Source organism: Osmerus mordax, chromosome 8 (assembly GCF_038355195.1).
Source record: "Osmerus mordax isolate fOsmMor3 chromosome 8, fOsmMor3.pri, whole genome shotgun sequence".
NCBI lineage: Eukaryota > Metazoa > Chordata > Actinopteri > Osmeriformes > Osmeridae > Osmerus > Osmerus mordax.
In genome coordinates this window covers 1,415,212-1,440,624 of record NC_090057.1, presented here as the reverse complement: position 1 = coordinate 1,440,624, position 25,413 = coordinate 1,415,212, and the positions used below count along the sequence as shown (strand labels likewise).

Genomic DNA, 25,413 nt, shown 5'->3' with positions numbered 1-25,413 from the left:
TCCAGCCTGGCTTTGCTGCTTGCTGAGTGGCACAGTTTAGCGGGGCGCTGCAGTGAGATTGGACCATCGATAATGGCTCCTCTCTCTGCCTCCTAAGAGCTGGAAATGTGACGATGACGTTCCTTTTTATCCTTGTGCTTTTCCCAGGCCCCACCCTTTCGGTTCCACACCTTCGCCTGTCTCTTTTCTTTCGATTCACTCTCTCCTCTCACCTCTGCCCCCCTCATCTCAACGCCCCTGTCTCTGTGTCTCCACAGGAGATGATCATCGACAAGGTGAACGGACAGCCCGTTCCGCGCTACCTCATCTACGACATCATCAAATTCAATGTAAGTGGCCAGTCAACTGAGAAGGTGTCGCCTCTAATTGGAGCTGCTGTTCGGTTGCACCCCCGGCATGCTGCCAGACGTATGATCTTAGACCCTCCAGCCGGGGTCACTGCAGCCTCCGCCTCAGCCGGACAGAAGGAAGCGTGGATAATCAGAGTGGGCTCTGCAGAGTGCTTGAGTCGGAGGCTGTCAGGAGATGAGAGCGGGCTGGGTTAGAGGAGGTTGGTGTTATATGTCTGTAGTTAGACTGCACAGCAGCATGCCAGACTGATGGATGGGGAAAGGCAGGGTCTGGCCCCAGACCTTACAGCGATGCCCAGGCAGTAAGGGTCACTAAAGCCCAGCCATAAAGTATCAGGGTAGCGGATACGCGTCTCACTGTCTAAAATCCCTTTGGATGCTTATCCAAAACAGAAACTCGTCAATAACATATTTATTTATATTGTATTTATTTATGGTATACAAGTATTCAGTTTGAGTGTCATACTATCGGTTTGTCATCTGTAGACATTAATATTTACTTGGGATGGCTATTATTCTCCTACTGTGAAACAAATTATCATCTTTGTCTGTCTAGTTGCCAGTCTGACTGGTGAGGGGTAATTGCCACTGTAAATGATGGTGTTTGAAAATATTTAGATGAGGTCTAATTACGCAATTCTGTATCTCTGTCTTCCCTTCAGATTTTCATTATGCTCTGCGGATCGGTTTAGATGTTTGCAGTTTTCAGTGGCTGCTAAAACAAAATGGATGTTATCAGCCTCTTAATGTTCTTACTGGCTGGTAATGAAGTCATTACCCAGCGATGTCTCATCTCCCCAAGCTGGAGCTGCAGAGTAGAGTAAGGCAGAGCAGGGTACAGTAAAGTCCTCATCAGGGACTCATCAATGATGCAAACCTATTGTTTGGGGCGCAAATATATTTGTGAAACTTTTTGTAAAAAATACTTTTAAAACCTTTTAGAATTTTTTTTTTTCAAAACATTTTGTCAAAAACATTTTTTCAACCTTTCAAAACGTTTTTTGAAAGGACAGGGAAGAGGAGAACAGAGAAGCCTAAAACAGAGTAGAAGGTAGCAAAGCAGATTACAGTAGAGTCCTCGATCAAGTACTCATCAATGATGCAAAACTATTTTTGTTATCGCAAATATATTTTCAACCTTTCGAAAACAAGAATTGTGTGTTTCCCTGTGTGCGTGCGTTCGTGCGTGCGCGTCTGCGCGTCCCCTCCCCATCAATCAGAAGATCACACACAGAAGTGTCTCAGTACGTGTCCAGCAGGGAGAGGGCTCTGGCACTCCTAGAGGATCCCAGGCTCAGTTGTCTCTGAGCACTGCTGTCCTGATCCCAGATAAACATTACTGGCCTCCGCCATCCCCCCCCCCCCCCCCCCCTGGGCACACACAGGCAGCCCACAGGGGGTCCCACCTAAGATCCAACCCATCTACTGACAGAGTATTGGCTCACAGTAATTATGTTGCAACCCTTTCATATCGGTGTGACTCAAATCCCTACTGCTCGATACACATACATAGGGAGTCAGGTGGCTGAGAGGTTAGGGAAGCGGGCTAGTAATCTGAAGGTTGCCAGTTCGATTCCTGGCCGTGTCAAATGACGTTGTGTCTTTGGGCAAGGCACTTCACCCTACTTGCCTCGGGGGGATAAGACTGGATAAGAGCGTCTGCTAAATGTAAATGTACACAGAGATTAGATGTTATTAAGCAGAAGAGAACTGTTGATGGTTTGGTTTTCAAATAGCTTCTCACCTTCCTCATACTATTTAATGCTCCTGTTCCTCATCTTATTGTGGGATCGTGCCGTATGTGGTGTATTATTTTTTACGTCCTGAACGGACCTGGATTGATCGTGTTTCTCCAAACATGAAATTGCTTGACCCCACGCATCACCCTGAGACTGAGGGAGAATATTCTATTTCTGTGCTAGCTGGAGGTTATGAAATATGGGCTTTTTTTTGGTAGAAAGTTCCTGTTTCTTGTCAATTCAGAGCAAAACCCTGCCAGTCACTGTCAGCCTGTTACAGTGGTAGAATCTGATAGCAGGGCTGTGAGGAATTCACAAGGGCACCGCAGATTTGTGTGCCTGCTGATATTTTAATGTGTTTGACAGTCCTCTCAATTGTTTATTTTAATTTGACCGGAAAGGCATTCTCTTCATCTGCCCCCCCAGACGAGAGGGGGGGCCCTCAGCCCCCCCAGACGAGAGGGGGTGAAGCAGCAGGGTTGGTCCTATGGCTGCAGGACACTGATATCTGTCCTACATTTAAACACGGGTGGAGATCCCATGTGACCAGGGATCCCAGGGGAACATACAGTAGACAGGGCTGTTACCACCTAGTCGTCCCCCCACCCACCCACCCACCACCACTTAGTCTAATGCTCTCTCGTTTAAAATGAGTCTTTGAGAGTCAAAAACCCATAAACTTTCAGATGTGGTGTGGGTTCCTCTTGTTGTCGGTTCTCTAAATGCAGCCGTAGTCTTACTTCCTTCCTTGTCTGAGCGTTATTTGTGGTTGGGCAGCTTTTTGGCTCATGTTTGTATTTCTGTGCATTCTTATAGATCTGGCATAGTGAGGTTGGATTCACACCCATAAATCTTATACATAATGCTTTGAATTACTGCTTGTCAAATCTGGTGCTATTTCATAACAGGTTTCTGAACAGGTTTGTCTTCACATTATGGATGTTCTATTTTTCTGTGTTATAAATCTCATTTCAGGATTCTTATTAACTTTTTCTCCTTGTTGACTAAAGTATTCCCATCTCAGTTTTGCTCTGTGGTTTTCAGTAAACTCAGCTTTTATTTGTTGTGCTGGAATTAACTTCCCTCTGAAATCATTTTTGGGTTTGGAAACCCAAATTGATTTTCTCAGCCACAACTTATAAACCTGTTTGCATTCTATCTATCACTCCCTCTTCGGGCGGACACGCTTCTATCAAAGTTGCTGTTGCCGTGTCATTGTTTAGCCAGGTTTCTGTTAGACAAATGCAGTCTAAGTTGTTTAAGACTTCAGACATCAGACTTTTGCAGAAAACATTAGAGATACTAGAGAGGCAGAATCAGAGGTTAAGTCGTGAATCTTTCCCACAGCAGTACATATCTTCCCCTCCCCAGCAGAATCCCAGTTTATCCCTCACACGTCCATCATGTTCTCCCTCGATGACGCATCGACTGGAACAGATGGTGTGGAGAGTGTTGGATGTGATACCTATTGTTGTTCCAGGGACTCTCAAGTACAACCTGGAGTGCGGTGAGAGTTGTGTTGTTGAACGCACAGCAAAGGTGCGGGGTCGTAGATCCCACACAGTGTCGAAGAGACCCCCTTGGAAATGAACAGTTTGATTTAATTCATTCTAGTTCACCTCTAAACCTCTTTGTTTTTCCGCGTTTGTAGTCGCACTCCAAACGACATGTCGCTGACTTTACCTCGTATGTGAAGAGCAGGAGCTTCACACAGCGCTTTTTAATTGTCTAGCCTTACCAGAATAAAATTGTTCCCTTTTTTGTGTTTGTGTAAAATATTACAATTCTAATTGGAATGGAATAAATCTTCTTAAAAGAAACCGAAAAAACTCTGCTCTCTCTATCACTCCGGGTGTGCTCATAATCCCTTATCCAACCCTCTATTAAGAACGAGGATAATTGTGTTTGGCCTCACAGAGCTCAGGACCCCTAACCAGGCTCTCCGGTATCTTCTGGGTTTGTGTGTAGAGATGAAAGAGTTGGAGGTGAGCCATGTCACACAGCCTGTTGAGAATTCAGGTATTATCCTTCTGCTCCCTTAATCAAAGAACCAAACCCTCACAGCCGAATGGGAGAATTGCTATAATGTTCAGGCTGTGCAACAGCATCTTCTGTTTTGGTCTGTATTGATTAGGTTTCCCGCCCCTCTCGGCAGATCTGAGGGCAGTATTCATAAGCACGGTTATCTCCTCTGGGTTGGTGGGTTCCAGCAGAACATTAGCAGACTGACCACAATGTCAGCACACCCTGTTAATCATAGTTGACCAGAAACGTTTTCTATTTTGAGAGATGCTGCTGCACACACACACACACACACACACACACACACACTCACTCGCACCTCCCATTTTCTGGTGAATAGGAGAATTTAATCTTTTTTCTTGACAGGGTGTAGAATACTTCTCAGCTTGAATGTCAAGCAGTCGTTGAATGAATTTTTTAACAGCCATGAATTTGTCCCGCGGCCAACGTGAGGTGTCGTGTAGCGGGTGTTCCAGCGAGTGAGAGCTGCAGAGGCAGGATGGTTAGGAGCGTGAGACAGGATGGTGAGGAGCGTGAGGCAGGATGGTGAGGAGCGTGAGGCAGAGGCAGGATGGTTAGGAGTGTGAGACAGGATGGTGAGGAGCGTGAGGCAGGATGGTGAGGAGCGTGAGGCAGAGGCAGGATGGTTAGGAGCGTGAGGCGGAGGCTCCGTGCGAACAACACAAGCCGGGGACATTAGGGCCCACCCGTTGCCATGGAGACGTCACAGGCACGGACGAGCAACAATATTTTTTATTGGATACGTGCTCATTACCTGTGGAGTTGCTGTTCTGACAGGCGTAGCGATGCTCTTTGTGTTATGTTCCCCTGTAACCCCACGCAACGACTATGACATTGTCATGACAACGACAATGACTACAGTCTGCTCCTAAGGCAACCTTAGACAACACTGTTGCCATGGCAGTGGATTGAAAGCTCCATAACCTTTTCGTGTCAATATACCCTCACGCCCCCTCACACCCACTTCCCCCCGACAAAATCCTCGACTCAAGGTTTTGGATGTTAAACTCAACCAAGAGGGGGCTTAAACCAGACCCAGTTAACATGAGTGTGTTGGAAATGGTGATTAAAAAAAATACCCGTGCTTTATTTCATGGGGATTCATTTGTGTCTTTGTTTTTCAGGGCCAGCCTGTTGGCCTGTGCGATTTCAACATCCGGCTGTTATGCATGGAGAAAGAGATCATCTCACCCCGGATGGAGAAGATGAAAGCTGGACAGATTGACAAAACAAAGGAGCCCTTCAGCGTGCGGAACAAGCCCTTCTTCGACATCCATGCATCCCGGAAGGTAGCCCCTTCTATCTCTCTCTCTTTCTCTCTTCCTCTGTCTGTCTCTTCTGCCTCTGTCTCTCTTTCTCTCTGCCTCTCTGTCTCTCTCTGCCTCTGTCTCTCTGCCTCTGTCTCTCTCTCTGCCTCTGTCTCTCTCTCTGCCTCTGTCTCTCTCTCTCTGCCTCTGTCTCTCTTTCTCTCTGCCTCTGTCTCTCTGCCTCTGTCTGTCTTTCTCTCTGCCTCTGTCTCCCTTTCTCTCTCTCTCTCTCTCTCTCTCTCGTTCCTTCTATCCCTGTTGCTCATTCTTACCCCACATTCTTTCTCAACTTTCAATCTCTCCCTCTCATTCCTCTCCTTCCATTCTGATCAGTTCAGGGAGTTTCTTTCACTACAACTCAGGTCATTCTCTCGTTTCTTTGACTGATGATATCAGCCCCAGTGATGCTTCAAAACATCTATTCAGTTCTTCGCTTCATAATTCCCACATGGTGCATACTTTCATTTGAAATCAATCAAGTTGATAGTTGCTAGTAATAATGGGAGATTTGCTTTGCCTGCCTTTGTGTCTTGGGGCTTTGGAGATGCATCTTACAAACATTAGAATAAAATAAATTATGCGTCAGTCTTCACACTTTTTAATCAGTCAAGTATTCATGAACACTCCAAACAATATAACCTATTGAAGTAAATGGATCAAAGGTGAACTATTTCCAGCTATGCTGATTGCTGTCTAATTGATCTCCAAGAGTTAATTCCAGTAACAGATTAACAAATAAAGCACAAGTCTGTGTTTTGGTGGTGCCTTCATGCTGTTTGCGTATGCGTGTGGTGCAGTTAGGACAAGCTCTGCCAAGGGCGCGGGGTATTCAGACAAAAGCTGTTGAATCCCCTCCACAGCCTTCACTCCTTGCTCTTCTGATGGCCCAGTCCAAGGACATCACGCAATTAAGTTGATCTGCTTAGCTCTGGCTCAGTGGGAAGAGGTAGCTCTGAGCATTCACACACTCCCTGATAACAGTCCAACTGGAACCAAGGGCTTTCTGGAAGATTCCTCCCATCGCTCCCAGTCTCCGCTCGCTGGTTAGGCCCCGGTCAGCCCCCCCCCCAGGCCCATCACTAGCCCCTTTGTGGTCCGGTCTCTGTTCTGGATGAAATGCTTACTATGAATGACTGGGTTACCACTGGCCGATGCTGGCTGACCCTACTGTCTCTGAGACATGTGTGACAGCTCGCCCACCATCTTGTTTTGGGGATGTCAATGAAGATATTCTAGAAATGAAGTCATGGGTACATGACCGGCTCAGTCAGTGCCTCATTGTTCTGCACTGCGGCCATCTGCTCCAGCTCACAGCCATGTCTCTGTTGCAGGAGAGGGACATGAGGACGAAGGGAACTGGAATCTGGTTGAATTATTCACGTCGGCAAAGATCTCTACTTCATGGCCTGTTTTTCCGGAAATTCATTTAATAATATGTCAGTAACGGACTTTGGTTGTGTGTGTTGCCGTGTCTGTTGCTAGGCTGCCGTTGTGTCGCCGCGTCTCCCTCAGGGTTAACTGTGCACGTGTGTGTTTCGTGCACAGTTAACCCTCCTAATAGAGGATCCCATCCCTTTTCCTCCATTTCAGTTGGAGGATTGTTTTACGCCAGTTATAGTAGCCTCCCTTTGAATACAAAGTGCTCCTTGTAGTTTGATTGTTTTATTTTCCCATTCAGCATTGTGGATGCTCAATAACCGGGCAAATGGATGTCTGTGAAGTGAAAAATGTGTTGAGAGTGAAAGAGGAGTCTCAGATTGAATTAGATGCTGCGCCGGACTCGGTTAAGGGCCCATTAGCAGATGGAGTATGGAGAGGAGAGTTCAGTGTTGAAGCCCTCTGGTCATTCTAAATATCTGTCAGTAGTCAAGGAAACCAATGCAGACTCAATGAAGAGTGTCATGGAATTGTCTTGCTCGCCCGCGCAGATGTCCTCGCTGTTTTAATTGATTTAGATGCAACACTGGTGTTGAAGTTATGGCAGAGTATTAGTAAGTTAAGGCCTATTCCTGGCCAAGTGAGAATACATCTGCCACTTAAAAAATAAAAAAGTGTAGAAATAGTTTAAATCAGTCTTAAGATCTCCTTACTCTGACAGATATTTAAGGAAGTGATTTGTGTTCTTTCTCCGAGCTCCCTGACAACCTTAATATCCACTTCCCATCCATCACACACTGCCACTAATTAGGCCCGCTAAACCTCGCTAATTGTCTTATTAAAAGGTTGTGATCAGTGTAACTACCCCCACAATAACACCAAATGAAATCTTTCCTTGTCCAAGATTGACATTCTTTGTCATGTTTTATGGACGACTTTGTTAGTTTAGTTGGTTTAATGGAGTCTGTTTATTTTATACTGTATGTTAAGTTGGTGGTCATTGTGGTTGTACTGTACTTCATTTTTTCTTTGTTCAAAAGAAAGACATTTGCTGAGAGTACTGTATATTTTCCAGGTTTAAGCTCAAACCACGCATCTAATATTAACTTAAACACACCTCAGATCAGCAAATCTTTCACTTTGTGAAATCTATCATCATGATATCTCAGAGGGCTGGAGCTCTGTGACGCTGAAGTATTGAGGTGTTATGAGGTTGAGAGCGTTGGGATAAAAATGAGAAAGTATGCGAGAAAATGGGATTCTCTTCCATAACTTCCATAATAAAATTCACTTTGGAACCTGAGATTTAGTTCATTTTAATACTGAGTTTGCAATCAGTTTCCAGAGCACTGGTTGGTAACGTAATGGCGATGGGCTCGATAAAATAGCTGATAGACTGCAGTGCAGCGAGCCAAATTGTACTTGAAATTGAAATATTTGATATTCTCAGGTGCAGTAGAGCATGAGGTAACTGAAGCACATCATCATCCTCTTCTACGTAAACACAGAGGGTTTTCCCTCAGAGACCACAATCATTTATCCATGTTGATCTTCGAAGAACTACCTTCCTGCCTCTAGTTCCACTCTGTTTTGGCCTTTTGTTTTCCAGCACATTCAAATCTGTTTCCTTATCTTTATTTTCTAATGTCGTTCCTGAACAAGCAGAGGACACCCGTTTGTTACCAAGTACCTAGGGATCCTGAGATGGAAACAACCCAGGCTTATCTTTCATGAAATATTTCACCTCATTTAGTTGTTATAGTCCCCTGCTATCTGTGTTTGTTCTTACCTGGTTTAACCCAAGATAGTTTGTCTCCTTCTGGAGGCAGACAGACAGACAGGCAGGCGGGTGCTTCATGCTGGAGGCAGACAGACAGGCAGGCAGGTGCTTCATGCTGGAGGCAGACAGACAGGCAGGCGGGTGGGTGCTTCATGCTGGAGACAGACAGACAGGCAGGTGGGTGCTTCATGCTGGAGGCAGACAGACAGGCAGGTGGGTGCTTCATGCTGGAGGCAGACAGACAGGCAGGTGGGTGCTTCATGCTGGAGGCAGACAGACAGGCAGGTGGGTGCTTCATGCTGGAGGCAGACAGACAGGCAGGCGGGTGCTTCATGCTGGAGGCAGACAGACAGACAGGCGGGTGCTTCATGCTGGAGGCAGGCAGACAGGCGGGTGCTTCATGCTGGAGGCAGGCAGACAGGCGGGTGCTTCATGCTGGAGGCAGGCAGACAGACAGGCGGGTGCTTCATGCTGGAGGCAGGCAGGCAGGCAGACAGGTGGGTGCTTCATGCTGGAGGCAGGCAGACAGGCAGGCGGGTGCTTCATGCTGGAGGCAGACAGACAGGCAGGCGGGTGGGTGCTTCATGCTGGAGGCAGGCAGACAGGCAGGCGGGTGCTTCATGCTGGAGGCAGACAGACAGGTGGGTGCTTCATGCTGGAGGCAGACAGACAGGCAGGCGGGTGCTTCATGCTGGAGGCAGACAGACAGGCAGGTGGGTGCTTCATGCTGGAGGCAGACAGACAGGCAGGTGGGTGCTTCATGCTGGAGGCAGACAGACAGGCAGGCGGGTGGGTGCTTCATGCTGGAGGCAGACAGACAGGCAGGCGGGTGCTTCATGCTGGAGGCAGACAGGCAGGTGGGTGCTTCATGCTGGAGGCAGGCAGACAGGCGGGTGCTTCATGCTGGAGGCAGGCAGGCAGGCAGACAGGTGGGTGCTTCATGCTGGAGGCAGGCAGACAGGCAGGCGGGTGCTTCATGCTGGAGGCAGACAGGCAGACAGGTGGGTGCTTCATGCTGGAGGCAGACAGACAGGCAGACAGGTGGGTGCTTCATGCTGGAGGCAGACAGACAGACAGGCGGGTGCTTCATGCTGGAGGCAGACAGACAGACAGGCGGGTGCTTCATGCTGGAGGCAGACAGACAGACAGGCGGGTGCTTCATGCTGGAGGCAGACAGACAGACAGGTGGGTGCTTCATGCTGGAGGCAGACAGACAGACAGGCGGGTGCTTCATGCTGGAGGCAGACAGACAGACAGGCGGGTGCTTCATGCTGGAGGCAGGCAGACAGGCAGCTTGTCTCTTCTCCCCCAGCCTGTCCATCTCCTGGCTGCACCAGCCCTCATTACCCGGGCTGTTTATGTGGAGACGCCTCCTCTTTGTGCTCTCACATTGCTGCAAGGTTTCCAACACTTGTCCTGGGGGGCTGTTGTGGCTGTCGTAGGGGATTCAAAGTGGCAGGCTAAAGGAGAGTACATCCCACTCAGCGGTGTGTCTCATTAGCGGAGCCCCGTCTGTCTGTCAGGGCGAGGGGGAGGGGGGGTCGGCCGCCTCACTGACCTGGCGTCCGCTCTGGACATCTGCCCTCCAGCCCCTCAAGGTGAACGTGATGGGAGGGAGGCACCAGGCAAGGAGCCGGCCTGCACACCGTGTGTGTGGGGGTGTGTGGGGGTGTGTGTGTGGGGGGGTGTGTGTGGGGGGGGGTGTGTGTGGGGGGGGGTGCGTGTGTGGGGGTGCGTGTGTGGGGGTGCGTGTGTGTGGGGGTGTGTGTGTGGGGGGGTGTGTGTGGGGGTGTGTGTGTGGGGGTTGTGTGTGTGTGGGGGTGCGTGTGTGGGGGTGCGTGTGTGTGTGGGGGTTGTGTGTGTGTGGGGGTGCGTGTGTGGGGGTGCGTGTGTGGGGGTTGTGTGTGTGTGGGGGTGCGTGTGTGGGGGTGCGTGTGTGGGGGTGCGTGTGTGTGGGGGTGCGTGTGTGTGGGGGGGTGTGGGGGTGGGGGTGTGTGTGTGGGGGTGTGTGTGTGAGGTGGGGGGGGTGTTTCGTCATGTCTGTGGTCATTACGAGGACTAAGCCCAGACAGCTATCTTGGAATCCAGATTTGTCTCATGTTCAGTCTGGCATTTCATTCATCCCTTAATTGCACCAGTCATTTGAGTTCTGGTTTTATTTCCTCTCATTACAAACATTGTGATGCCGATAGCATCTCTACCTTCCCTTATCAGTATTCTACTCATTTAAAACCATGGAAGCGTGTAATAACTTATTTGCTTTCAGCGAACGCCCGCTAGAATAGTGTGAACTATTTGTCCTCTAGTTTATTTTTTTATTTTATAAGTGTCACGTTCTAGATACACTTTCTCCTTTTGAAAATGTTTTTAGTTGCAGATTTAATAATGCTGTCATTAAGTAGACATGCATGCAACAGTTATTTAGCTTTGGAAAATACCACAAATATTCCCAGGTACTCTGAAACATTCAGTGTTTCTCAAACCACTGGCTGTGGTACTGCAGTCTCCCTGGAAGGTGGATCCAAGGACGCCTTCTAGCTTGCAACCTGCATTCTCACCCCTAGCCTCTACAGTCACCCAGGAGAAACATCTTTCTTGTTGTGGAAGGATTATTCCAACCTGCAACTGCATGCTGTGGGACCGATGAGTAATAGTTTGTTTACCTCAGTTGCATTGAAGATTATATCCATCTTTGCTCAGACCCTTTTTTCATGTTATGCAATTGATGACGCAGGAAGAAAAAAAAACGAATGGGGAGGCTGTTATTTGCTGAATTCAGTACGAGTGTCTTTTTAAATAGCCATAGCGATGTAAAGATGTGCTTTCTGTATAATTGACTTGTGGCTCACTTGTCCTCCCTCCCTCCCCCGGTACACACCCATATCCAAACAGTGCTCGTACGCCACTGTTGGAGAAAGCCTTGGGCTCAGTGAGCAAAGTCCGCAGGCTTCAGTCATATTTCAGACACTCTGGAGTTGTGGGTTCTCCTGATGTTTCAGACAGCAGCTCTCTGGGTCTGAGCGTCTGTGTCCTCGCAGGGCAGGGTGAGTCACACCAGCCCCCTCCATCCCTGCTCTCCTTCCCTCTGTCGCAGGTCCCCAGCGAGGCTCTGCTCACCACGCTGCCAATCCACTCCCCCCACCGGGACGCTTTCCTCACCATGGGGGGGAACATGGGGATTGTTCTGAGAACGTTGAACAGCAGTAGGTTTTCTAGGATGGACTGTGAAAGACGAGAGTTTTCGAAGTGACGACATCACAATAACTTTAAAGTTAAAAAGAGATCTGTGCCCAGCACTCAACAGTCCCCCTCGCTTCCATAGCATTACAAGTGCAGCGTCCCGTGGTCCAGAAGGGATCACTGATACTATGGAAACTTCTAACCTCGCCTCCGCCTGATGAATTCCCATCAAGCGTTTCCATGACTCATGAAGCCTCCTACCATCCTGCAGAATGAGGCTGTTATCGCTGCGGAGCCTGATAGTTCAGCAGTCAGGAAATCACTGGGGGGAACTGGGGGGATGAGTATAGAGTACTTACAGAGGGATGATGGGATTGGGGCGCTGTGCTGTCTGAGAGAGAATATGCTCGCAAGCTTTCTTAATGGAGGCTGTAAGTGGGTGTGCCACCATAGTCAATGGAAGGATGTGAATCAGTGTAATTTTCGGATTCTAGATGTGCTGTGATGAAAATCAGCCCAGGGGGAAAGAGGAACTGGATCTGCCTGTGGTGCCGTCGATAAGGTAGACACGTTAGAAACTCTGGGTTGACGCAGCCACAACACTGAACACATCAACCTCAAGCCATCTCGTATTCAGATCACCCGTAACCCTGATCACTCTTATTCATGATCCTTCCCCCCAGGCCTCCGTCTACCCTGTCTCACTCAGCGCGTGCAGACATAAAGACATTGATGAGAAAACGTTCGATTGAATCCATCAGAGAAGCCCCCTAAGCCTGCTCCCTCTTTCAGACCGGCTCTCCTGGTGTGACCTGGGGTTCTGGGCGCTGGCGTCACAGCCTTGCCTGCTCGACAATGTCGGCTGCTGCGGTTAACAGGAGGACGCTCCGTGACTGCTTCTGAAGGCCAGTCGCATTAGGCATCAAAGGAGCTCTTGGCAAACAGCTTCACGGTCTGATTGGAATATCAATCTACCCTCCCTGCATTCCATTAAGCTTCGGCTCCTGAAACTCTCAGAGAATTTCGAGGTGATGCAGGTGCATGGAAATAAGATGGCCTCCTGTGAGGGCCAGGGCATAACTCTACTCCAGGTGTACTCCAGGTGGGAGTCAGGTGGCTGAGCGGTGAGGGAATCGGGCTGGTAATCCGAAGGTTGCCAGTTCGATTCCCGGTCATGCAAACTGACGTTGTGTCCTTGGGCAAGGCACTTCACCCTACTTGCCTCGGGGGGGAATGTCCCTGTACTTACTGTAAGTCGCTCTGGATATAAGAGCGTCTGCTAAATGACTAAATGTAAATGTACTCGGGGGGCTAGTCTGGGAAAATAATGAGGCGAAACAGTGTTGTTTTATAAATACTCCCCAGTTTTAGCATTGCACAGCCAGAAGAGCACACATGTCAGATGGATTTTAACGAACAGCATGAAGGAGGTGACCAGCAATGCTTTCACATTATAACCGAAAAGAGAGCAAAATAACACATGATAAATACATCTTAAAGTAATGTTTCAAAATGAACCAGCACTGAACATAATAATTTAAACTGTGAAATTGGTTCCCTTAAGTCGAATGCTGCTGGATAATCTTTAAAATATTCCCAGTTTAATGTGGAAATCTCAGTTTTGCAGGTTAGCCATTCCAAAACCATTGGCCATAGCTAGAGTTTATCTTCCAGTTGCCTTGTGTGCAGAGTGAAGAGGTCCTCTAATCTGACACACCAGTTCTCCTGGTCTGACATTGGTTCTGCTTTCATACATTCAGAAATGATAGAGGGGAGGGAGGTGATTCTGTGCCACCCCATGTTGGGTCAGAATGAAACTGGTGTGTTCACGGTCTGGTGACGAGAATTCTTGTTTCCGGCACATTCCTGCTCTCTCACACTTACCCCTCATTTGCTTTCGACAGCTGGTTTTTCCTTCTTCTTCAATCTGAACATGGGATTTTCGATGCCTTTCCTTTTACCTTTATCAGATTGTTGTGACTCAACAATGATTTAGAGATTTTGTACACGTCAGAATGATCCGTGTTGATGATATTCAGTCTAAGAGCCAAGCTGACAGGAACACTGCAAGTCTCAGATAAACTCGTTTGCATATTTCGGCATTTTCACCAGTCATTACAGCAGCTGTGGTTGAGAAACAAATTGAAAGCCTTTTGTTAATTGTACGTTATTTATTGAATGTGTTGAATGTCAGCACCCTCCCTCCCACACACACACACACACACTTTCACTCCCATCTGCGGCGTGCCCTGAAGGGTTGTCACCTTGCTGTGAGCCCCCACAGGGGGGAGAGGAGACAAGCAGGTAGCAGGACAAGCAGTGTTGTTCCTCAGTTAGACCACCTCACGGGTGGACTAATACAGTGCTCAGGCTTTTTAAATGTGTTGTAGGAAGAGTAAGGTGAGGAAGGCGAGCACTTGGCTGTTATAAATCACCCAATCGTGTGTCACGTTCCATCATGATGGGATAGTGTCCTTGTTTTTTGCCAAACACAGTGTTTGAGATTCCATGAATATCATTATAAACTTCCTGCTGTCGCTCGTCTGTGTTAAAAGTCGAAGATGGTTAATGGTTAGAGATTTTCTGGTGTGATTTGTTTTTGAACAAACACGGCCTCATCGAGTGTGTGGGAATGATTGTCAGGAAAGGGAGAGCGAGAGACAGAGACAGAGAGATCCAGGAGAAGGACAACATGTTTTCTGTCATTTTAATGCACCCCAGCCATCATCACCCAAGGTATGATTCATCACTGTGTCACCATGTGAAATGAGCCCGGACGCTGAACAGAGGAGAGGAACATGCCCTCGCGTCCATCACCCTGACACCCTTCCTCATGGAATAGGAAGATAGACGAACAGGAGGGGGAATAAGCTCTGCCTGGAGTTTAGTTGTTTGTTTTTTTTTTGTTTTTTTTTGTCTTGAGGGCATGGTGGGTCTCGAGTCTGTCATCATCTTCCTCTCTCTCCGATGGTCTCCGGAGAAACCCTGACGTGTCGTCTGATGGGGAGGCGTGGCTCCTCCTGCTCCTCCGCAGGCTCGCTGCTCCTCCGCAGGCTCGCTGCTCCTCGTCTGGGGGAGGTCACGGCAGGCAGGCCCTGCTGGAGCACTCCAGGGCTCCTCTTCTGCTGAGGTGGACGTGTTGGTGGAGCCCTGCTGGGCTCCCCACTCCACAGCAGGCTGGCTGCGCTCCCTGCGGGGGGGAGGGAGGAGGCAGCAGGGGGGAGGAGGAGGCAGCACGGGGGAGGAGGAGGCAGCACGGGGGAGAAGGAGGAGGCAGCACGGGGGAGGAGGAGGAGGCAGCACGGGGGAGGAGGAGGCAGCACGGGGGAGAAGGAGGAGGCAGCACGGGGGAGGAGGAGGAGGCAGCACGGGGGAGGAGGAGGAGGCAGCACGGGGGAGAAGGAGGAGGCAGCACGGGGGAGGAGGAGGAGGCAGCACGGGGGAGGAGGAGGAGGCAGCACGGGGGAGGAGAAGGAGGCAGCACGGGGGAGGAGGAGGAGGAGGCAGCACGGGGGAGGAGGAGGAGGCAGCACGGGGGAGGAGGAGGCAGCACGGGGGAGGAGGAGGAGGAGGCAGCACGGGGGAGGAGGAGGAGGCAGCAGCACGGGGGAGGAGGAGGAGGCAGCACGGGGGAGGAGGAGGAGGCAGCACGGGGGAGGAGGAGGAGGCAGCACGGGGGAGGAGGAGGCAGCACGGGGAGGAGGAGGAGGCAGCACGGGGGAGGAGGAGGAGGAGGAGGCAGCACGGGGGAGGAGGAGGAGGCAGCACGGGGGAGAAGGGCTGAAAGGAGACTCCAGATCCTCTGCCTACGAGGGCTCGCCCTGCTCTATTCAGCTCGGCTTTCGGCCTCTTCTTCATGTGAACATGAAAGTGGAGCTTCAATGTGAGGCCTTGCTTCACACAGAGTGTGAAGCAAGGGGGGGGGGGGGGCGGGACAGGACAGGACATTCTCCACTATGCTTATCTACTGTATACTTGACGGCACCTGTTAAGTAATAACTTCAAATCCAACAATCTGTGTATGTTCACATGATTGGAGGGGGAAATGATTTCCCTCGGCTCTCCAGCTGTGCAGCCCCAGCAGCATCCCGTCCTTTAGAGAGCGTGCCATCAGGTGCGTCTAGCTGAGATCCAGACCATGCCTCTCGTCTCCTCCGGTAGTGAGCACGCCACACAGGTTCATCCAGACCATGCCTCTCGTCTCCTCCGGTAGTGAGCACGCCACACAGGTTCATCCGCACACACACTCGCTGGCAGACCAGACCGACTAAGTGAAATGTCAGATGGGGCCGGAGGGGAAAGAGCCTCTTCAGACTCGTGTGTCTCTGAGTGTAAATGACTTCTGTGGCTGAGCGCAGATGACTGTGTCTCCGCTGGAAGGTCTTCGTCTCACCTTGCTGCCCTTGGTTGTTTGTTTTGGCTCAGCTCACTGGCTGTGTTACCTGATCTTTTCCTTCAAACTAATGTGCTTCTACTTCCTCTGTGGGCCAGTGCCGGGTCCTGCCAGCTAAACAAGTTATTGCTGATGCTTAAGCACTTAAGGCGCAGGTAGAGAACCCTGTCAGGGTAATAGTTTTACAGAATAGGTTTGAGAAAGGGCCGAAAAGGATTCTTTGACCTTCATGGCTTCTTATTATGACACGGGTATATAGTTATTTTAACAGGATTTATCCATCTCTGAGTCATTCTTGCTGGCTCCAATTTACACGTGGCATTTGAGGAGATTATTTTAACAGCCATGTTTGATACTGACACCTGTGGTGACATTTTGAGTGCATTACATTGAGCGGTTGTCTTACATCAGTGTTTGATGTGCGTTTGAACAAGATCGAAATACAAAAAAAAATAGTATACAAAACAATCATTTCAGTTTGACATCAATTTAGAGTAATGTATGCTTGCAGGTGCTCAGTGCAAGCCTGCGTCATTAGTTTTCAGTGTATTTCTCTTGACTGACATTTGGTAGGTAGCCCCTTACGTTAATCCCTCCTGCTAATTGCTGTTCCATGAATGCCTGCTCCGTCAGGCCCCTAGCCTCGGGGGGCATCGCCCTCCCCACGCTGCTGTGTACCAGGTGGCACGGGGGGTCAGGCAGCCCCTCAGAGGGCCACATAGCCCCCAGGGCCCCCACAGCTTCAGGGCATCAGTGGTACATCTACATTTAGTCATTTAGCAGACGCTCTTATCCAGAGCGACTTACAGTAAGTACAGGGACATTCCCCCCGAGGCAAGTAGGGTGAAGTGCCTTGCCCAAGGACACAACGTCATGTGGCATGGCCGGGAATTGAACCAGCGACCTTCTGGTTACTAGCCCAATTCTCTAACCGCTCAGCCACCTGACTCCCATTGGTACAACCAGCCTCACCCAAAGTGACCTGCAGTCATCTCTACGGCAAAGACACAAGACAGAAATACGTCACGGATAGCTTGAATGGGGGCTTCAACTCAGAAGTTCTGCTCAGATCTTATTCATCCGAGTCCAGTGTGCATGAGGCTGCTTCACCTTATGTTGACTGAAACTCGGCTCACAGTGTCGATGGAGGCTGCCTACCTAGCTGCTTTTGATTGGCTGCTCTCTATCTCGGTACACAGAAGCCAGACACTATTTGTGCCTCTAGCACACTGCACACAGTAGAAATATATGCCCATTGTGTGAAAAGTCTAGACACAAATTTCCTTTTTTCTTTGAATTAACCAGCAAGGGCCCAGTGGATCGTGCTGCTTCAGTCTATTACCTGAGGTGTCATGTTATGAGCCTTGATGTTCCAGCAGAGCATTAGTAGTCTCAGACGTGACGGCTTGATCCAGGGTTAATGATCACGATTGATTAGTGGCAACAGATACAAGTCTTTCACTCAGTCTGGTAGATTTCTCCTGTTCCCTGTTTTAAATGCTGTAATGACTGGTGACCACACCATAGAGCGCTGCAGTACTGGATGCTCTGGAGTTTACACTAAGGTTACATTAACCACCATGTCAATACATAGCAATACCTCTCCCTCTATATATATATATCTATAGATATATAAATACGAGTCACAGTGATGGGAACCGAAACGCCTGCAAGGCCCTGCAGTGATGGAGGACAGAAGATCTGCCTTCATTTCAGACTAGGTCCACATGTATTATACCTATATATAATCCAACAATTATCTCTCATATCGTAGCTATGGGATGTCAGATATAAATGCCAAGGTATCCCCAGCCCAGACTATTGTCCTGAATGTCTCTGCTCCTAAGCCTGACTGCTGAAATCTCTCCTGTTGTGTTTTCCAGCTCCTGGAGGGCAGCTTCACCTCCCAGGTCAGCCATGAGGTGGACGGGCTGATCTTCCAGCCGTGCGGGGTGAGTCTGTCTTCAGCAGTCCATCTGTTTTCCACAGCGTCCGTCTCCACAGGCAACACGCTTTCCATTCACCCACGCTGCAGCTACACGGACGCATGACTGCCTCTGCTTTTACAGAACACTGCTAGCTCCCAGTGTCCACGTCACCTCGACCCCAGGCGGAGTGTTGGGGGCTTGGCCTGTTACAGACCTGAGCCTGCTCCCAGCATCCTGTTACAGACCTGAGCCTGCTCTAACCCTAACCCACGCTGGGTCAAGCGTGCGAGAAGGCTCAGGTCTGTAACAGGCTGCTGAGAGCAGGCTCAGGTCTGTAACAGGCTGCTGGGAGCAGGCTCAGGTCTGTAACAGGATGGTGAGAGCAGGCTCAGGTCTGTAACAGGATGCTGAGAGCAGGCTCAGGTCTGTAACAGGATGCTGGGAGCAGGCTCAGGTCTGTAACAGGCTGCTGAGAGCAGGACCAGGTCTGTAACAGGATGCTGAGAGCAGGCTCAGTGCAGCAGGATGGTGTGGAGAAGGTTACTCTTTTTCAGGGTTTTTAATCCAAGGACACACTGTGCATCACACTGCCGCTCACAGGTCCTGCGTGCCGCAGCAGATGACTCTGTGTTCTCATGACAAAACTTCATCCAGCTCAACTCAATCATTTCAGTTTGGCCAGGGGCTAGGCCGTACAAACACGGGATGTATTTAGTTCCTGTTTTTTTTTTTTTACCTTCGCTGCTTTTACTTCTGTAATTGGGCACAAGGCGCCCTGGAGTCTGCTGGTCGTCTAGCTGAGGTGATGTGGTTTGAGAGAGCAGAAGCTCCCCGCCAGCTTCCTCTAGAGGAAGTCTAACCTTTCCCCTGACCTCAGGAGGGCTCCGCCTGCCCTTCTCTTGTCCTTGTGACATTACTTGTTTACCAATGGGAGCGCTGTCCAGTTTTTCCCCAATACGGCCATGTTTGATGATATCGATTTCATATCTGGAGTCTACACCCCATGGTGTAGCAGCGAATATATTACATTACATTACATTTAGTCATTTAGCAGACGCTCTTATCCAGAGCGACTTACAGTAAGTACAGGGACATTCCCTTGAGGCAAGTAGGGTGAAGTGCCTTGCCCAAGGACACAACGTCAGTTGGCATGACCGGGAATCGAACTGGCAACCTTTGGATTACTAGCCCGATTCCCTCACCGCTCAGCCACCTGACTCCATTTTACACAGCCGGGAATCGAACCGGCAACCTTCAGATTACTAGACCGATTCCCTAACAGCTCAGCCACCTGACTCCCGGACAATAAGGCCATGTTTGATGATATCGATTTCATATCTGGAGTCTACACCCCATGGTGTAGCAGAGAATATATCAATCGCTTCATAAGTAGCCTGAACCAGGAGATGGAACTATTTGACTAAGACCTCAATCAATCAGCCCCCCTGGAATGGAATCTGACCAGCTTGTTAGAAGCTAGCTGCTGGCCATGTTGCCATGGCGCAGTTCAGCCGTGATGCATCGCACGGCCACAGGGAAAGCATCCTAGCAACGGCAGCCGCGCTTTTGTGGCATCAAGCTCTTTTTATTAAAGCTGCAACTTTTATATCACTACACGGTCGTGTCCTTTTTGCTGTTGTAAGGCGCCAGTTATTTAAGGGACGTTTGTTTCGAAGCAGAAGCCCAGCGCCACGGGGCTGTCTGTTGCTAAAGCACGTTCTATCCGCAGACTCTTGGCCGTAAATGCTTTTGTTTTTCTGTTGCTCTGTTTTCAGGCATAATAACAGAGGTTATGAAAGCTCAGTAGCTATATAGCATCAGCCCCCAGGAGGGCCCTGAAACGAGATTAGGCAGGGTAATAGCTTCACTCCTCCATAACACAAATGCCTCGTCACTGGAATCTCTTTCAGTGTAGCTAATTGTTGCGTCATTTATGTCATTAATATCACAACACCGTCCCCATAGCTGGCCTCTGCTTTTAGCATACTGTTAAAACCCCACATAACAATCTCACTGTTAGAATGGTTGTCAGATGTTTTTGACAGTCCCAGCTTTGGGGATGCTCCCTGTTCCCTGGAAGGGTTTCACGCTCGGCTCTGATGCGTACATTTCACGCAAGGGAGGAGAAGAGTTTTGCTGAGAACACTAATTAAATTCCAGATTTTGTTGTTTGTTTCATCTGTTATTCATGCTGAGGAGGGAGCAGATTATGACAGTGCAAAGTGTTCATGTATGAAAAAGGGCTCTAGATTAGATTCCACTTTATTCATCATTGAACAAGTACAGTACAACGAAATGCAGTTGGAATCAGATCTGAAGTGACAATATATATTTTTAAGTTTTTGTTTTTTACAGGGTGTCTTTTTGGTAACATAGTCAGGGGTCTGGGCACACAGTGTCCCATATCCGGAGTCAGGTGGCTAAGCGGTTAGGGAATCGGGCTAGTAATCAGAAGGTTGCCAGTTCGATTCCCGGCCGTGCAAAATGACGTTGTGTCCTTGGGCAAAGCACTTCACCCTACTTGCCTCGGGGGGAATGTACTTACTGTAAGTCGCTCTGGATAAGAGTGTCTGCTAAATGACTAAATGTAAAAATGTCTTTTTTCACTTTTTTTTATTATTATTATAAGTTTGTGGTGTTCTCAGCATGGATGAGGATTAGACAACAGGTAGGACCAGTGTGATTCCACCCACTGACCTTTCCTCTCAGCGACGGCACGGCTCATCCAACTCATGCAAGAGGAACTAAGCAGTCTGTCGAATGGTGTTGATGGTGTAGGAGCTGTTTCGCAGCCTGGGTCTCCACTGAACTGCGCAAAAGGGAAAGCTTTTCATCGTGTGTGAATAGAGCCTGTCAGCGGGGTGCAGGAACAGGTTCAGAGACCAGAAAAACAGGGCGAGAGAGAAGAGAGAGAGAGAGATTGGCCCATGTTTTATACAGCTCTATATGAATCCCTCACCCCAGAGTTGAACCTTGGTTTTAACAGAGACTGACCTTTTCGCCAATGCAGACTTGTCGGTTCACGTGTCCTGCATCCAAGCATATGGGGTTCCACTTCACCAGAACCATGTCAGCCACAGCAGGAGGAAGCTATTGTATCCAGTAGACCCTGGGCGTCGCCCTCTCCTGCCTACAGCCCCGCCCCCCTCCCCCCACGTCCCCCAGCCAGTGTTGGTTCCCCCTATCGTCAGATCTCCCCGGCTCTGCATCACTTACCTTCATCCTTTCACTGGTGAGGCAGAGCCATCCCCTCCCCCACCCCACACGCCCCTCTCTTATCGGTGTAACCAGGACGTGTCTGGGGACTTTAGGTCCCTGCCCCCCCCTCCCTCTTATCTGGGTCTGCTCCGAGCCAGTTCACAGCCAATGGCCTCTGTCTGCCTTGTGCTCGTGTCTCACCTCGGGGCCGAGGGACTGGCAGAGGACCGACAACACCACCGGCTGACCCCATCACCGACATACACGTCTCCTGTGAACACGGGGAGATGAGGGATTCATAAGGCGTTTCCCTGGTCTCTTCTTATTCCTAACCTGATCGTAGTGTAGTGAACATACTGGGGTGGCTTGTTCCAAGAAGCACAGTGACATCTGATCACTAGAGCTGCAGAATAAGCCTTTTGAGCTGTTGGTCAAACCAGCTGTATAAAGGATATTAAAGGCAGGATTGGTCAGTTCTGCGAACCTAGCGATTTTGGGTTGAGTTGAAAAGGATTCACACCTAAATATCTCCCTCTCTACCATCAAAGCCACTCACCCAAAACACTTTTCTTTTCATTCTCCCTGCATTAGTACTGTGTCTGTGGATGATGTGTACAGATGTCTGTCTCTGTAGAGCAGTCTGGGTGCAGCGTTCCATGTGAGAGAGAGGCACAGACGGAGGGAATCCTGCCCCTGATGGGCGCTTTCCTCCCAGCCCTCAGGAGCCACCTGTCTCACCTGAGCTCCCAGGAGGTCCTGCACCACCACACCGCTTCCTCCTAAAGACCCAGCCCAGGACAGCTGCTCTTGTTTAATGGCTTTAATTAGTTTTCAGGCAACTGTGAAGATGCCTTTAAGGATGGCTGAGATCAGGTTCAAACTTTAAAGCTCTACTAAGCTGAGAAATCTCAATTTGCTTTGAGTCAAAGCCATGGGAAGTCGCTAGTAAATAGATGTTTTTTATGTTTAGTTTTAAGGACACAGCCCTTGGCTTTGGAGGTTAATTAGGAGCTTTCATACAAAGCAGTGTGAACAGGATAGAAAATACCGGACTGGTAAGGCCTCCCAAACCTCTGATCCCTTCTAGACAGCAAAGTGTAGAAAACACAAACAGAAAATAATTCCATTCAAATCATATATCACCTTCTCAGCCGTCGACCATGAGCAATAAATCTTTTTTTGTTGAATGTAAGTTGGGTGGGGCAGGATTGAGATAAACGGAGTCTTAAAGCGAGTGCTTGGATGCAGGTGGTCTGATGTCTGGTGGTACTCAGCACAGCGGTGGTCTCTGGTCTCCTGACCCGGGTCACTTATCTCTCCTCACACATTGTGTCCTCGGGAAATGCATCTTTGTGTGGGGGGGATAAAAGTAAAACTGAACATTAATAACGGAACACAACGTCATTGCCGCAGATGGCTGGATGGAGAATGGGCCAATTCTCCAGATGGTAATCTTGAACAGGGTGTACCAAAAATCTGCAAGAATCCCTCTCTCCTCACCACTTCTTCAGGCTCTTTCAGTTTCGAGGGGGAAATTGCCTGTAAAGTCTTATTAGACTTGGTTTTGGTAGACTTCTAATCTGGTACTATCCAGTGTAATGAAATTAATTCCCCCATCCTACTTTTGTGAAAGCTCCCATGATAATTGATGCCAGTCAGTTCAGATGGATAATCTTCATTTCACCTCAGTGTGTGTGTGCGTGCGTGCGGGGGTGTGTGGGTGTGTGTGCAGCCTCTGCCCACAGCCTGTCTCCAGGTTGTCTTTATTCTCTTTCCAGAACTGGCACAGCATGTTCCTACTAGCATCTTTTGTTATACACACACACACACACACACACACACGCGTTGGACACACACACATGCAGAGCTGGAGGCCACAGTCACCTCAGGGAGTCTGTCTTTAGTCTATAATCCTCAACATTTTAAGAATCTTCTGCACAGAGAGCCTTTATTCAAATGAGACTGCCCCTGTAAAAAGCAATATCAAAGAAGTGATATCAAAGGAAATCTGAGCTTATATTTTTGTTTGCGGGTCTGATCTTAAAAGATGTAATAGATGATGTGTAATCACAGAACAACAACCACTTTGTCACGCAAGCGATCACGTGATCCCTGCGGATCGCAATATTCCCAATCCTACTCTTCACCCGATCGCAGTTCTTCTGTCCGAAACCTCTCTACAGCATGCGTCAGACTCAAGACAAACCTCTGACCCCTGATTGGCTGGCCTCACTTCCTGGACCACCTCATCCCTGAGTGTCACATGACGGGAGGCCTCTGCTGATGTCATCCTGGCAGTGGGAAGACTGATCTTTAGATCGCAACAGGCTGACAGCAGTACGTAGGCCTCACCCATGCCAGTCCTGCTCGCAGGACCAGATGGCTGCGAGAAGCAGCCAGGAGTCTCTCCAGGCTCCAGTGCTGCTTCCTCCACTGTGTGAAGCCTCTTCCCCTGCTAGACCCTGCCCTGTTCCTCCACTGTGTGAAGCCTCTTCCCCTGCTAGACCCTGCTCTGTTCCTCCACTGTGTGAAGCCTCTTCCCCTGCTAGACCCTGCCCTGTTCCTCCACATTCTCAGCATTGCACTTTTATACTGCAGCAGAAATACAGGAGACCAAAAAAAAATATATATATATTGACAAGAATATTTGTGTTGAAAATCTCGGGGTGCTTAAGACTTGCACAGTGCTGTACATGCATTGCAGCTTCCAGACAGTAGAAGAGCCCTGTGAGAGAAATGTTTGCTCGTGTTCAATTCCGTCGAAGGTCTTTTCTTGCACTTCGCACTTCAATAAGACATACATTGTTTTCCGCGTGGCCTTGTGTTTTGACATGTCAGAAGACAGAAATGAATAGCAAGACACTGATGTCTCTCTGAATCTACTGCCAAGGTCACACAAGAGTGTGGAGTGCTGCGGCAAGTTTGCTGCCATCCCCATCAATTTAATTCCGTCATGGATCCAGTGTTGATGAAATTCTCTTGTAAGAAATGTTCCTGTGCATTGTCCTAATACCTAATACAGTTTCATCTCATTGGAGAAGTTCAGAAATGAGATCAGAAATGCAGTCTGTGGGTTGTTTGACGTGCAACGATTCAGTATGAATCAATATAGCTGCACAGTATGAAATCCTGGCAATGAAAGTCGCATGAAAAATTCAGACCTTTTTATGTCTCGATACCTTTTCGTGCTCATGTCCAGGTTGTGTTGTTTTGGAAGGGGCAGGAGGGTACAGGAGTCTGGGAACACAGCACATATCAGGACGGTACCTGGGACACCAGGTGGGGACACCAGGTGAGGACACCAGGTGGGGACACCAGGTGGGGACACCAGGTGGGGACACCAGGTGAGGACACCAGGTGGGGACACCAGGTGGGGACACCAGGTGAGGACACCAGGTGGGGACACCAGGTGGGGACACCAGGTGGGGACACCAGGTGAGGACACCAGGTGAGGACACCAGGTGGGGACACCAGGTGGGGACACCAGGTGAGGACACCAGGTGGGGACACCAGGTGAGGACACCAGGTGGGGACACCAGGTGGGGACACCAGGTGGGGACACCAGGTGAGGACACCAGGTGGGGACACCAGGTGGGGACAGGACACACTGGCTCGTCAGATGAATGAGGAGTCTTGGCTCCCAGAGAGCTGCTCATGTCCCAGCCCCCGAGACACTACCTCTACGGAACAATGTTTCCACTTTATACACCCACAGGAACAAGAATTTATATATTATGTGTACACATATGTATATATATATCTATGATGTTCTGTGGCAGTTCCTTAAGAGAGCCTTGCTCTCATGCTGCCTGTACTGAATGGCTATTGTGGAGGAGAGCGCTGCTTTGGAGCCTGTGAAGGCCTCTGCCCACATAGAGGGACCCGTCAGGGACACATCACAAGCACACACTGTACTCTTCTCTCCTCGGTACACCCTGCTACACAAAGTCAGGCGTTCTCTAAACCCAAACCAATCTCTTCCTCTGCTCTGCTGCCAGTAGGCTTATAGGATTTCAGGTGAGGGCCACACAGGTTGCTGGTTCGATTTCCGGCTGTGCAAATTGACGTTGTGTCCTTGGGCAAGGCACTTCACCCTACTTGCCTCGGGGAGAATGTCC

At 49.3% G+C, this 25,413-nt stretch overlaps 1 protein-coding gene across 1 annotated transcript in view; it reads left to right on the top strand.

Annotated features, from left to right (window-relative positions):
• Window positions 1-25,413, top strand: part of rngtt (RNA guanylyltransferase and 5'-phosphatase) — a 55,676-nt gene that overhangs the window by 20,152 nt on the left and 10,111 nt on the right. The window contains exons 11-13 of the mRNA XM_067241032.1: window positions 258-329; window positions 5,257-5,421; window positions 18,053-18,121. Of these exons, the coding sequence (XP_067097133.1) occupies window positions 258-329; window positions 5,257-5,421; window positions 18,053-18,121 (306 nt within the window). The remainder of the gene's footprint in view (window positions 1-257; window positions 330-5,256; window positions 5,422-18,052; window positions 18,122-25,413) is intronic.